Source organism: Lygodium microphyllum, chromosome 4 (genome assembly GCF_053477565.2).
Source record: "Lygodium microphyllum isolate KBCC chromosome 4, Lygodium_microphyllum_v1.1.10, whole genome shotgun sequence".
In the NCBI taxonomy this organism is placed as follows: Eukaryota; Viridiplantae; Streptophyta; class Polypodiopsida; order Schizaeales; family Lygodiaceae; genus Lygodium; species Lygodium microphyllum.
Window position 1 is genome coordinate 5,599,519 of NC_141138.1, and position 12,773 is coordinate 5,612,291.

General features: G+C 39.5%; 1 protein-coding gene and 1 pseudogene across 4 annotated transcripts in view; one reads left to right on the top strand and one right to left on the bottom strand.

Moving 5' to 3' along the window:
* The window catches only part of LOC148036759 (sodium/hydrogen exchanger 1-like), a 72,328-nt gene extending 70,811 nt beyond the window's left edge, over nucleotides 1-1,517 (bottom strand). For 2 of the 4 annotated variants that reach the window (XR_015690502.1, XR_015690503.1), the window contains exons 1-2: nucleotides 1,130-1,517; nucleotides 902-1,020 (exon numbers count right to left, since the gene is read on the bottom strand). Coding sequence is in view for 1 of the 4 variants with exons in the window: in XM_087675639.1 (XP_087531765.1) it covers nucleotides 902-1,020; nucleotides 1,130-1,333 (323 nt within the window). In the remaining 3 variants the exon portion in view is untranslated. The remainder of the gene's footprint in view (nucleotides 1-901; nucleotides 1,021-1,129) is intronic. The other 2 variants (XR_015690501.1, XM_087675639.1) reach the window with 2 other exon arrangements.
* Nucleotides 1,518-4,564: 3,047 nt separating this feature from the next.
* On the top strand, nucleotides 4,565-5,319 carry LOC148036760 (MFS-type transporter clz9-like; annotated as a pseudogene).
* The last annotated feature ends 7,454 nt before the right edge of the window (nucleotides 5,320-12,773 follow it).

The following is a 12,773-nucleotide window of genomic DNA, read 5'->3' on the forward strand; positions in this document are numbered from 1 at the left end:
GTTCTATCACTAAAAGCATTACTCGTTGTAGCAACAGGAGTGTGAATACTCATGAACGGATAAGGAACGCAGTACCCTTGGGGATATGCCCCAAAGGCGGCAACAGGCATCTATACTATTAGTTAAGGAGAGGTGGGGAGTGGGTGCCATGTGGCAACCCCCGGGGGCGGGTGCCACGCGTCCGGTACCCCCCCCCCCAAAAAAATCGCGCCCGCCTCGGCGCGCGAGTCTAGGCGCGGAGCGCCTAGTAGGAATAACATGCAGGGTGGATCCAGAGGCAGCTAACCGAGTAGTGAAAGGAATTGTTGGATAAGAGCTAAAGGGTCACCTGGCATTGCCGTGTGGAAAAATTGAGTAGCCACTTGGGTAACTAAAGGTGCACCAAAAGCACGACAAGGTGCTCCCTGCATTTGGGCAGTCTAGGGGTGGGAACTAAGACAATGTAGGGGTGTCTCCATTATTGAGGAATTGAGAGAAGTGAGAGCACGGTTGAAGCACAAAGAACACATTGTTTATTCAAAAACAGAGTAAGCCTTATAAAGGCAGATACAAATGTAGATTGTGCAGATAACTGGACTATCCAAAATGCGTTCATTTTTAATTCCAATTCTGGAGTGCACAATCATATTGGCCACTTGAAAGGTCTCCTACACTGGCAGTTTAGCACCATACAGTATGCAGGCCTCATTTCAAGGGATGATTTGACTTCTTGGCATGCTACAGTGTCTTCAGGCGAATATATAGTTCTTTTCAGACTCTTGTATTTCTGTTCACAGTAATTAATAGAATTGCCCATTATGAAAAAAGCAAATAGGTGGTTTGTGCAAGTGGGAACACATCATGCAAACTCTCAGCTACATGAGTTTCAAAGCCCAACTCAATGTAGGCCCACGAACCTCACCCTGCATTAAAGATGATAGGCGGCAATAGGTAAATAAAGAATAGCTGCTCATCGAACTGCAGAATATGAGAATTGGTACCCTTTGTGCAGAGCAGTACCACCACTCCGGCGCAAAAGCCCTGGAGAGAAAATTTGCAGAGAGCAAGCCGACAATGAGACCAAACATGAAATGACAATTGAAGCTCAATGTCGAGAATCGAATGCTTTCTGAGGGTCATGGAGACTTACAACGACAAGAGCCGTGATTGACTCATTCATCCATTTGCTCTCCTCCAAGAGATGGCCTATGATCATGCAGGCGCAAAGAAGTGTGACCATCAACGTGATGGCCACGACAAGGCCGTAGTCAGCAGTATCCCCCAGCTTAAGCATTGTGATGGCAGCAGCATCGATGCCCAATTCACAAGAGGTGGTCGACTGGTTCCAAACCATTGCGTGCAAACGTTCCCAGTATGGGCTGCTCTTTACATTGGAGCAACGGGCTGCCTCAACCTAATCAAAGGAGACGGCATGTGTGTGTGTGTGTGGTTTTGGGCAGGAGGGGGGGAGGTGGGGGCGCCTGGCCTGGGAGGAGAGAGACGAGCGTGTGTGTGTGCGTGCGCGCGCGCGTGGGGGGGTGAAGGAGGGGGGGGGGGCAGGAGGGGGGAGGATTTAATTTGCAGCAAATCCTTTTAAATCATGTTCGATTAAGGCGTCATTTGAAGATCCCTCCCGTGAGATCTACCATGTCACCTCATTTGAAGATCCCTCCCGTGAGATCCAACCACTGCTTGCCATGTCACCTCATGTTGGCGAATGTCGTGGCGCCTTTTGATGAACAAAGCCAGGAGAAGACCCTCGTGACTCTCAAGGAGAGGTTATGTGCGATGAGAGAGACACTTAGGGCAAAGGGGCCAATAGATTGTCATCTAATAATCCTTCATTATAAAAAAAAATTTCAAGTGAGTTGCATAAATGTTTTTTAATGGTCAAACTATTTATATTATATAGAGCTCAAACAAAAAATATTAGGACATTTTGATATTTTTATCGCAGTAGTTTTAGTCACAAATGAAAGGTTCATAAAAGAGGGACAGTGAGGGGCCAATAGAGTGACACTCGAGGATGCATTGCTTTAGGGTTTTACGAAATATAAAATATAAAAAATTTTGCATGGCTCAATTGTTTGACTTAAGTTAAGTTCATTTGTAATTTTAAAAAAATTGTATTGTATTGTTAAGTGGCTAAAAAAGCCGCATCTTTCTTGTAAAATTGTCACTCAATTGGGGTGGGGTGTGTTTTCCTTTTGGAGGGCGCTACTTTATTGGCCCCTTTACCTTAAAGGCCCCGTCACCAAAACGGTTCAGTTTCCAGAAAATAGAATTGCCTTTATCAACACAATGCATTAAGAGAACCTTCCTGCAACATGTTTCTAGAACAAACCAGGATTGGAAAGGTGAATATACATGTGCTCTCGCCATGGATTACATGACACATTCGTTATTTCTGGTATGAAGAACAAGGAGGCTCAGGGGGCTAGTTGTTGAACGGCCACCAGTAATGGCACAAAACTTTGACACTGTTGGGGCCCAGTGATAGCACATTTTCAACCTATTTAAAAAAAGAAAAGCTCATATTTTTCAGCAAAATTTGTTACACATTCAAAATGTTCTATTTTTTGTCTCTATTTGTGTCTTTTCCATGCTTGAGCCACATCACTACTCCTACAGGCCTATCCCATGTCTCACCACTACATATGCATTCTTTAGAAAAAGAAAAATACGATTCTCTTTCTCACTGCACACTACGTTCTTGTTATCCAACTCCTTTGTCACTTTATTGGTCCCCCACACCAGCCACAACTGCTTCCTACTTGCAAAAACCCACAAAATCCAACATGTCAATACTCAGCCGCCCTATATTGCAACTAATACCTGCATAGCGTAATGATAATACCACATCCACCTATACCTTAAACGATTCAGATTTTACTAAAGTAGATGGTCACGACAACAACACTCACAACAAACTTCTGTTCTATCTCCTTCTACTCTCCCTCTCTTCCATACTCCATAGCAAGCATGCTTGCTCTCCCTATATACTATTGTTACCTGCATTTTCTTCACTGCCTATTCTTGAAGGCTTCTACTAGCGAAACAAATGATTAGTATTTTAGATTGTCACAATAAGCCAAGTGATTAGTATTCTAGATTCTCACAACAAGCCAAGTGATTAGTATTCTAGATTCTCACAGCAAGCCACTACATATTGTTCCAATTTCCCTGCATAACCTTCCATGTCCATGGTTCCTTGTATATTCTTCCCTGCTCCTACTTAACCAAACTAGTGAGTGATTCACTACTAGGCCAGTCAATTTGTATTGGCCAATCACACAATGAGCAATTTAGATTCTACTTGCAATTCTCTTCTAATTCTCTCTGTCAATGACCGATTAAATCCAATGTCTTCTACCGGTCCCCCTTGCAAATGCAAAAGATGTGTGTTTGAGAGAATACCTATCATTGCCCAGTTCTTATGCACCAATAATCTATTGTAGAGGAACGGTGAGTGTGTTTGTTGTTGTGGTGGCATTCATGTCAAGCCCATTGCATTTTGCAAGTCTCCAAAAGACCCATCCAAGCTGTGTCTCCAATCCATTCCCCCTTGTGCACTCCCTTCAACATCCTCTGTACATATTTCTAAGCCTCTCTCTACCTCTAAGAGGTAGCCTTTGTTTGTAGACAATGAGACACAGCCACCCAAGAAGAAATTCTCTGTGAAAGATTATTCATCTCTTTTAAAGGACATGCTATAGTTGTCGCTCTCTGCCTTACAAGGTACATATTCCAACTATTTAACCTTGATACATCATCACTTTCTCAAGCGCAAATCTAAGAGGGTTGGTTTGTAGTTATGGAGATATTTTCCATGCTGGAATGCAGCAACTCGTGTCTTGTGTTAGTATCTTTCTTGTAGATGACAAAGTCTACTATTCGAAGCAGTAGGAACCTAAAGGGGAGGTTCAATCCCACCTAACAATGCCAAGCCTCTTCTCCACAAGTCCAACGCATGAAATCTCGCTCCAGAGGAGCTCAACAGAAACCCCTCTCATCAACACTACCTCAACCAACCCCTATTGAACCACCAATAGAGGTACGAAGAAAGAAAGTGGTCAAGCAATGGACTGTTGAAGACATGGCTCGGGATCATGAAGCAGGGGTTTCTCTTAGGAAGTGTGCTACTAGATATGGGACGGGTGCCTTAGCAATTCTAAATTGGCAAGTGAGGAGGACTAATAAGAAGGCAAGGGGACTAGCTGCAATGTTAACTACAGAAGAAGAGGGGGTTCTTCTTGATTGGTCCTTCAAAAAATGTGATTCAAGCCATGGTGTTTCTGTCCTTGATGTGAGGCTCAAAGTTGTTGAAATATGTCAAACCAGGCATACAGTATTCAGTCGAGGCATTCATGGGGAGAGTTGGTGGGATTGCTTTCGCAAGCGGCATCTATAATTGGTGTTTCAAGTAAGTGAACCCTTGGAGCAATCCAGGGCCATTAGTTTTCGGCCATAAGTTGTAATGACCTTCCATGAGAACTTGAAGACGCTATATGATCGACACAACTACCGCCCAAGCAACATTTAGAATTTAGATGAGATGAGTTTCCAAGGCTCCAGAGATAAAGGCATGAGAGTACTTGCATGCGAAGGAACTAGAGTTGTGTATGGAATGACCACAGACTCTAGGGAATGGATGACAGTGAATGTTGTGTTAATGTTGCTGGTAATGCCATTCATGGATACTACATCTTTAAAGGACAAAGGGTTGGTGGCAATTATATCCGAGATTGTGAAGAGGAAGTTATCATGGCCACACAAAGGAAAGCATGGATGACTAGAGAGTTGTTCCATGCATGGTTGGATCATTTCCATAGTTGTATTGATGAGTCAATGGGCTTTGCAAATAGGCACTTGTTGATTGTTGATGGCCGTGGCAACCATGTTTCTATTTCAATTCTTGAGAAGGCTGCTTCATGGGGTATTAACATAATCATGCTGCCATCCCACACTTCTCATAAGCTTCAACCATTGGATATGACCGTGTTCAAATCATTGAAGACTCATTTTCATAAAGAAAGAGCAATTTGGCAACATAGGACACAAAGCACTCAAGCATCTAAGGGTGACCTAGCTTCAATAGTAGCCAAGGCTTTCTAACTTTCATGCACTAAAAGCAATATCATAGTTGGTTTTAGGGCCATTGGGATATGGACTCTTAATCCAAGAGCTCTACAATTCAATGGGATGCCATCCCAATACGTGAATGTCATTGCAAGTGAAGAAGGGATGCCAAAGGAACTTGCATCACAAGTTCCCAACACCCCAATGGAAAGAGCATGTAGAAGGTCAACCCTTAGAGGCATTGACATCATTGGGGGCTAATGAAGTGTTGCCTAATGAAGATGAGTCTACATAACCAGCAGATCCAAGTCCTTCAGACAATGCGACAAGGATCCTAGACATATTGCACTTGCCTCTGATAGAGGTTTCAGTTTGCCATGCGCCTTGGGAGGCATTTGTGGACTATACCAATAGCCTTATTCTAATATCTGATTAGTACATTGAGAGCTTGAAGGCAAAGAATGCTAAAAAGGAAGATATTGCCAAGGCCAAGGAGGAGAAAAAACTCAAGAGAGAGTACAAGAAGAAAGAGAACTTGGCTGTAGCTAAGGTACACAAACAACAAAGAGAGGCACAACAATATGCAAAACTTGTAAGAAGAGCATAGGAAGCTGAAGAACTAGCAGCTAAGGCACGTCTTTAGGCAGCCCTATGGGAGGGTCCGTGAGGTTTAGATGATCATGCTTTATAGCTACATATTGATGGTACTCACCATCAAATGGCACAAAAGAGTGCGTCTAAAGAAGCTTGAAAACAATGCACCACCAAAGAGCCAACGATTGATGCAATGTGACTTCCTAGATAGCAAATGTAGCATTGCATATAGGTAGCATCCATGAAGCTACTTCCATCTTTTTGGATTGACTATCCTATCCTATAGTACGCTAGCTACCAACTTCCCCATTTTGTATCTACTATCCAACTGTGCTAATGCAATGCCTCTCATATGTATCAATCGATCAATTTTGGATTGATTATCAAGTTCAATTTTGTCTCACCACTCGTATCTATATGTACTTGTTGCACATCACAAGAAGCTATTCCAATGTTCATACACTATAGCTGTTTGATTTTTTGGAAACCTTAGGAGAGGGTATTGGTGAGAATAGCCTCATCTTTGTCTACCTCTCTATATTGCTTGATCTATGCACAGCTTTGTTTCCAATGTTTTCGTATCTGCGAACAATAAAAAGAGAATGACATGAGATGGGTGCTTACTAAAACAACATGAGATGGATTGTCCAACTGCCCCATTCACAGGTAAACCCTACTTGCTCCCCTCATTAGGGGAGTTTTGAGGTCTCGAAAATGCCATGTAAGAGATCCTAGAGAGAGAAAATAAATTAAGAAATAAAATCATTTTATAGAATTTTTAAAAGGTTTATATTTTGGTAAGTTAAAATATCAAAATTCATTAATAAGTCATTGTCATGATATTCTCGTGGTCACATCGAACCTAGAAATCTAGGTCGCCATAAAGTTGGCAAGGTTGTCATAATGAAGATCTTACCTCTCCTCATTAAAGTGAAAAGTAATATTCAATTTGAATTTTGGTGGATACTCGATTGCCTCCCTCCATCATTTCTCTCTTCTTTTTTTCTCCTCCTTAGTAGTCTCTTCTTTGTTTTCGTTCTTGCTTCTAATCATATCCTTAGCTATGGATCAATCACCCAATGATCTCTGTAACTCAGCTATGGATCAATCATCTAATGATCTCTGTAGCTCTCATAAAAGACCTCTCTATCATCTTCATATTGAGTTGGACAGTGAGTATGAACCAATAAGAAAGAGAACAAAATCTATCACGGTTACAGAGTCTATGAAACATATACTAAGGTTTGAAGAAAAGAAGAATATTGATCTTTGGTTAGATGGAAAGCTATATCCCAAAGATCCTAGCAGAAATAGCACTCCTCCTTTCTATAATAGCTCATCATTAATGAGGTTTATTGGTGATGGCTACAATGGATTTTTAGGTTATACACTTAATCTTGTTGCAGAAAAGGATATCCTTGGACTAGAGAATCATCTTTTGATGAAACACAATATAGAATTGTTGTAGAAGCTAGAGGATTTTCAACAAAAAATTCATTCATTGAAAAAGTGTATCAAAGCTTATCAACGAAAGCAATCTTTATTAGGCCTTCAAAATCGACAAAGAGCTCTTAAAAATATTGAGAATCTCAAACGAGGAGGAGGAGGCTGTGGTAAAAGAATCCAAGCAGCAAGGTATATTTTTTTTCACTTGAAAAATCTTAAATATGGCTTTATTTAAACTACTTGCATTGATTTGTGATGTTAATTTTGCTTAGATCTCTTCTACAACCAAATGCAAGTGAAAGAGATTCTTTAAAAGTAGCTCAGTTTTATTATCATCTTCTTCCTTCAGTAGTTTCAAAGGATATTTTGGAGAAGAAGAAATTTAAAAAGGCAAAGAAACAATGCTTGGACTCATTTGTAAAGGATCATTCTTTGGATTCTGAGTTAGTACAGAAGACACTGGATAGTATTGGTATCAGTCGAGATGCTTATATATAACTTTTCCAGCTTTTACAATCAAATATGAAGCAAGGACAGGTACGCAATTGCATACTTCCGAAGCCATTTGTGGTTAGGACTATCAGACAGAGAGTTAATAACAAAGTGATGGAGATTCTAGGTGAGCCTTTTCATATCAAGGCTAGCTTCAAGGGCAAGAAAAAGGAGGTTACATTCAATGAATTTAACAATATTTTCCTTGACTTGCCCACCCTACAATGCTTAATGATCAAATTTTATGACTCAGTTAGCAGAGGCACAGGGAGTGGCTAGATTTGTGATTAAACTTGATGAAAGTGAGATTCTGAAATGTAAAAAATTGGAGAGAATCTCTATCACTTTGATGAATAGAGCACTTTCATCAGGTCATTGCAATCACTCAACATCATTTAGTGTTCAATCTGAATATAACATCTGGTGGCTAGGAGCATTTGAGGTAGATACTGAGAATTTTGATATACTATATTGGGTTTTTCATCAAACATCAATGCCTAATGTTATTCAAAGGCAACAAGCAGGAGAAGAGCTATTTGTTGAAGGATTTAGGAACTACAGGATTGAGTGGCACATAGCTGGTGACCTAAAGATACTCAAATGTATGTATAATGTATCAAAGGGAGCTAACTCGAGATCTCCTTGCTTATACTGCATATCACCAGCTGCAAAGTTAAACTCAAGCAATTGGAATAGAGCTCCCTCTAGGCACAATAAGGATCCACAGTTTAAACCAGTCTTGGACATTCCTTTAGCGAATGCCCATATTTGTACACTTCATGCACTTTGTAGGATAATTGAAAAGCTTGTTCATCTCTATATAGGATTTGCATGGAAGCTGAAGCCATTATCAACTAGAACAGATGCTATAACAAAGGTTGAAAAAGTTCTCTCTGCAATTGGTTTGCATGGTGGCAATGTTGTTATTGAACCAGATCTTCAAAAGTCTAAGGATGGTAATTGTGTCCCAAAAAAACCATCTATTGGTGGAGTAAAGGCTAGAAGGTTTCTAGGCTTTCATGGGAGACTTGGCAAGATAAACTCGAGAAATGGTGGCTCAACTATTAAATTTAATCAGTGGAAATCCCTACATAATGCAGTTAAGGATCACACTGATAATGGACAAGCTCGAAATAGAAAAGCTAAAGTTTGGGAAACACTAGACAAAGTGTTTTTTTATTGTGATAAGACTGAATGGAATGATGATGATCTCAAAGACTTTAAAAACCAATTGAACCTTTTCAAAAAGGCGTTGACAGAAGCTTGGGGTGATCAACACTTTACTCACTATATGGTAAGAAGTTTACATATGTGTGTTTCTCCATTGTTGAACTCATATAACGTTTTTTAATAACTTTCTTTATTTTTTGACTATGCAGCATATTCTATACAACCATGCTCCATACTTTATTAAACAATATTGATCTCTATCTATCTGGTCCACCCAAGGTATGGAAAAATCACATTATCAAGCAAGAACAAAATATTTCAGACACACAAGACATGGAGGTGGAAGACACAAAGCCAACAGTTTATTAGAGGTCTTTCAATGGTTCTATCGACAAATTTGGCATAAATTCAAGCTTAAAGATACAACCACATCAAGCAATACATCATCTTTAGCAAGGACTATACAAATTGTTACCCAAAGAAGAAAAGATAGATATTTAAATTCTTGCGCAAAGCAAAGATTTACAGAATGGTTACAAACCAAACAAAGAGTTGGGAAAAGATGGGTTTCAAGAAACCCTTAATCTTTGGCATCTTCTAGTCTGATTGTGTTGCAGAAGAGTCCTTAGTTTCAGGCACCTCAACAGGGCCTTCAGAGGAGTCATTGGTTTCAGGCAGCTCGACAGGGCCTCTAGAGGAATCTTTTGTTTCATCCCACTCAATAAGACCTCTGTATTTCAAAAACTCTTATTTCCGATAGCCTGGAAGAAGCTTCAAATTCTTACTATCTCCTACATAAGAGAGCAAATAGGAGCCAAGAACTCCAAAATATCCAGCTCTAGATCCACTGTATCCAGGCATGGAGCCAAAAACTCTTATGGCTTCTTCCTTCTCCACTAAAATGATCTTGTCCAAACCTCTGCTGAAAACTTGAGATCCAATTACCTTTGAGATAGCTCTCAAAGCCATCATTGGTAGACTTGGAGAGCTTGACAATCTACTATGATATATTACAATTGTTTGATTGTTTAAGTTTCCAATATAATGGCCAAGGCTTTGATTTTTTCCAAGCTTCATTGGCCTAGAGCCCTTGGCCCTTCCAAGAAAGTTGTCCAGATCTTCAATCTCAATCTACAGAATAAACCACAACAATACAAGATATAATATATTTATCTATAATGCATAATAAAGTCTAACATAAACTCAATGGGTAACTTCGAATTATATTTCATACCTTAGGGTGTTCGTCTTCTTCAAGAAGACTATCATCATAAAGATTTATTGAACTCTTGGGCTTCTCATCTGATGGAGACTCCAATCTCTCTTCATACCCTACATCATCAATATGAAGTTTCTTCTAGACCTGCAAGAACTCTTCTTCTGTAGGTAGCCCCCCCTTTTCGTATTCTATGATCTGATTAATACATGTATGTAAGGCTATAGAGCTATCTTGGAAATTCTCTCCCTCAACATCAAGACTTGCTAGTGGCTCTTGTTCATAACCTATAAAATTCATGTCATTTTTGCCCCAACCTACAAGGATTGCTAAGCAATAATATTCTCTAAGATCAAAAAGATGTTGAATATTATTTAATAACACATATCTCTTCTTGTTGATAAGATAAGTGGGAAATGTTGGAACACATGCAAGAGGACCTTCTTCATCAACCTGTGTACTTGGCTCGATCTCCTTTTCTTCCACCATTGTGATATTGTCACTCTTGAACAAACCTACATCAAAACCTTGGACAAGTTGATTCTCAACATCTTCTTGGAACATCTCCTCCTTCTCTTCGACCTCCTTATCCATACTTGCAATATCCTCTAGCTTTCCCTGTTGGTCTATATCTGGAGAAGAATTTTTCATGTACTGAAGATACACAATAAATCCAACGTCCTTGTGGATCAGAAGGCATTGGTGTTGATACCTGTGGAAAGGGCAACATGTTTCTTTCTTTCTGAATTCCTCATCAATGAGGTTGAACCTGCCTAGCAAAGTTTACCTGGATGTACTGGTGGCTCCCATGACATCACTATAATGAACAAATCCATTGACTTCCAAACCTTGCACATGTCTATCATAAAAACATCTATACTCCTTAAGTTTATCTTCAAGATCCTCCAATAACTCCTTCAAATCAAAAGGAACATTGAAAATTTCCCTGATATAGCCAAACTTGGAAGAATTTTCAGTGGTGTGTAAGAAATCAAAGAGCCTATCATCAGATGTCTCAATTATCTCCTCCTCATTCATTCCTTCCAGAGATAGCTTCCTCTTTGTCATCTTGACCAGGAAAAGATTTATCCCTGAAAACAAAGCAGAATAGAAACAATATCCAAATAAACAAGATGGAACCATGGAAAGAGGCCCCAAAATTGCATTTTTCAAGACAAAAAAATCAAAAAAGGATAATTTTTTTTAGTTGACCGGTGAAACGCGAAAATTATAGTGTCCAAGGCAAATGCCTGTGAAGAAATCGCGTTTCACCGGACACTACCTTGAAGACGAAAATTATTTCAATATCTCACCAGTGAAACGCGATACTTAGCAAAATATCACTAACAGGGACATTATTTCGCGTTTCATTGGTCAAAAGATGCAAATCAAGAAGAGAAACATGAACTATAAATTAATTTTATGGAAACACAGAAATTTATGATAAAATCCTTTCTGAAAAAGCTATGCTGCTTTTAAAAGATACAAAACACATAACATCTGTAATTATTCAAGTGTTATTAAAAATTCTTTCTATATTAATCAAATTTATATTGTTAAAATACTTGTAATAAAAAAAATTGTTACCTATCAAAGATTGTTGAACTGCTCTCCACACAGGAAGCAAGGACCTTGAAGGGAAGTCGAGACGAGATTTCGGCAGAAAAGAAGACAATGTCGGAGAAATGGCTTCGAAATGCTTTTATATTGACCGTTAAGCATGTGGTGATAGTTCCAATGAAAAAGTTTGTGTAATGATGGAAAAATATACAGGACCGTAAATTTGGATGAAATTTTCAATATTTTTGCATGCATGAAATGCCTCAGAATACGTGCACACGTGTCTCACTTAACAAACCGTATCAAACTTCTCAGAAGATATGCACACTCTCTTTTTTCGAAAATACGTCACACGTGTGTTACATAGCACTTTTTCAAGTAATGCTTGTACCATAGATAAAAAAATTTCGGTAAGCGAGAATACGTCGCACATGTATTATTAACACTTTGCCAAAAACATTGAGTCCATGCAAATTCACCACCTTCGCCTTTCACCGCATTTCCAGCAAGCAGAAAACATTGCTACTCCGCCTTTACCTTTGGTGTTCCTTCCAATCTCCAAGCATTTCACTGCTTCCCCAACAAAGGAAACCTTCGAGCATATTCTCGTCATTAGGCTGAGATTGTGAAGAACAAGCTAAAAAGAAGGTATGGTCTTCTGCATCTTGCTTTTCAATAACAAGCTCCATTCAATGCATTCCTTTGATACTTTTCCTTAATCCTTTATGTTATTATGAGCTTATCAGCACTACAAAAGAATTTTTCCCACAGTGGGAGCATTCCTTAATGTTGTGGAGATTTAAGGAAATCTTCAAACTTCTTCCCTAATTCTGTGGATATTTTATGTAATTTTAAAAGCTTTCCTTAGATCAAAGCTCTTTTTTATTGGTTTTGTCGATTTTTTTGCTATTCATGAGTTGTCCGGTGAAACGCGAAAAGAATGTGCTTCAAGGAGGCCTCCTGTCTTAAATTCGCGTTTCACTGGACACAATGGACAACAAGTCCGGTGAAACGCAAAAAGAAGCAGCTGCAAGGAGGCGCCTTGCTTGACACTCGCGTTTCACTAGACATGCTCGAGAAAAATTCAGCTGAAACGCGAAAATGACATGCAGCATGGATACCTCTTGTCTGAGACTCGCGTTTCGCTAGACATGCTAGAGAAGAAGTAACATGTCTTTTTTTGGTAGATGGCTAGGACTAAGGCAACAGCAAGAAAGGAGAAGATTGATCCTAGGGA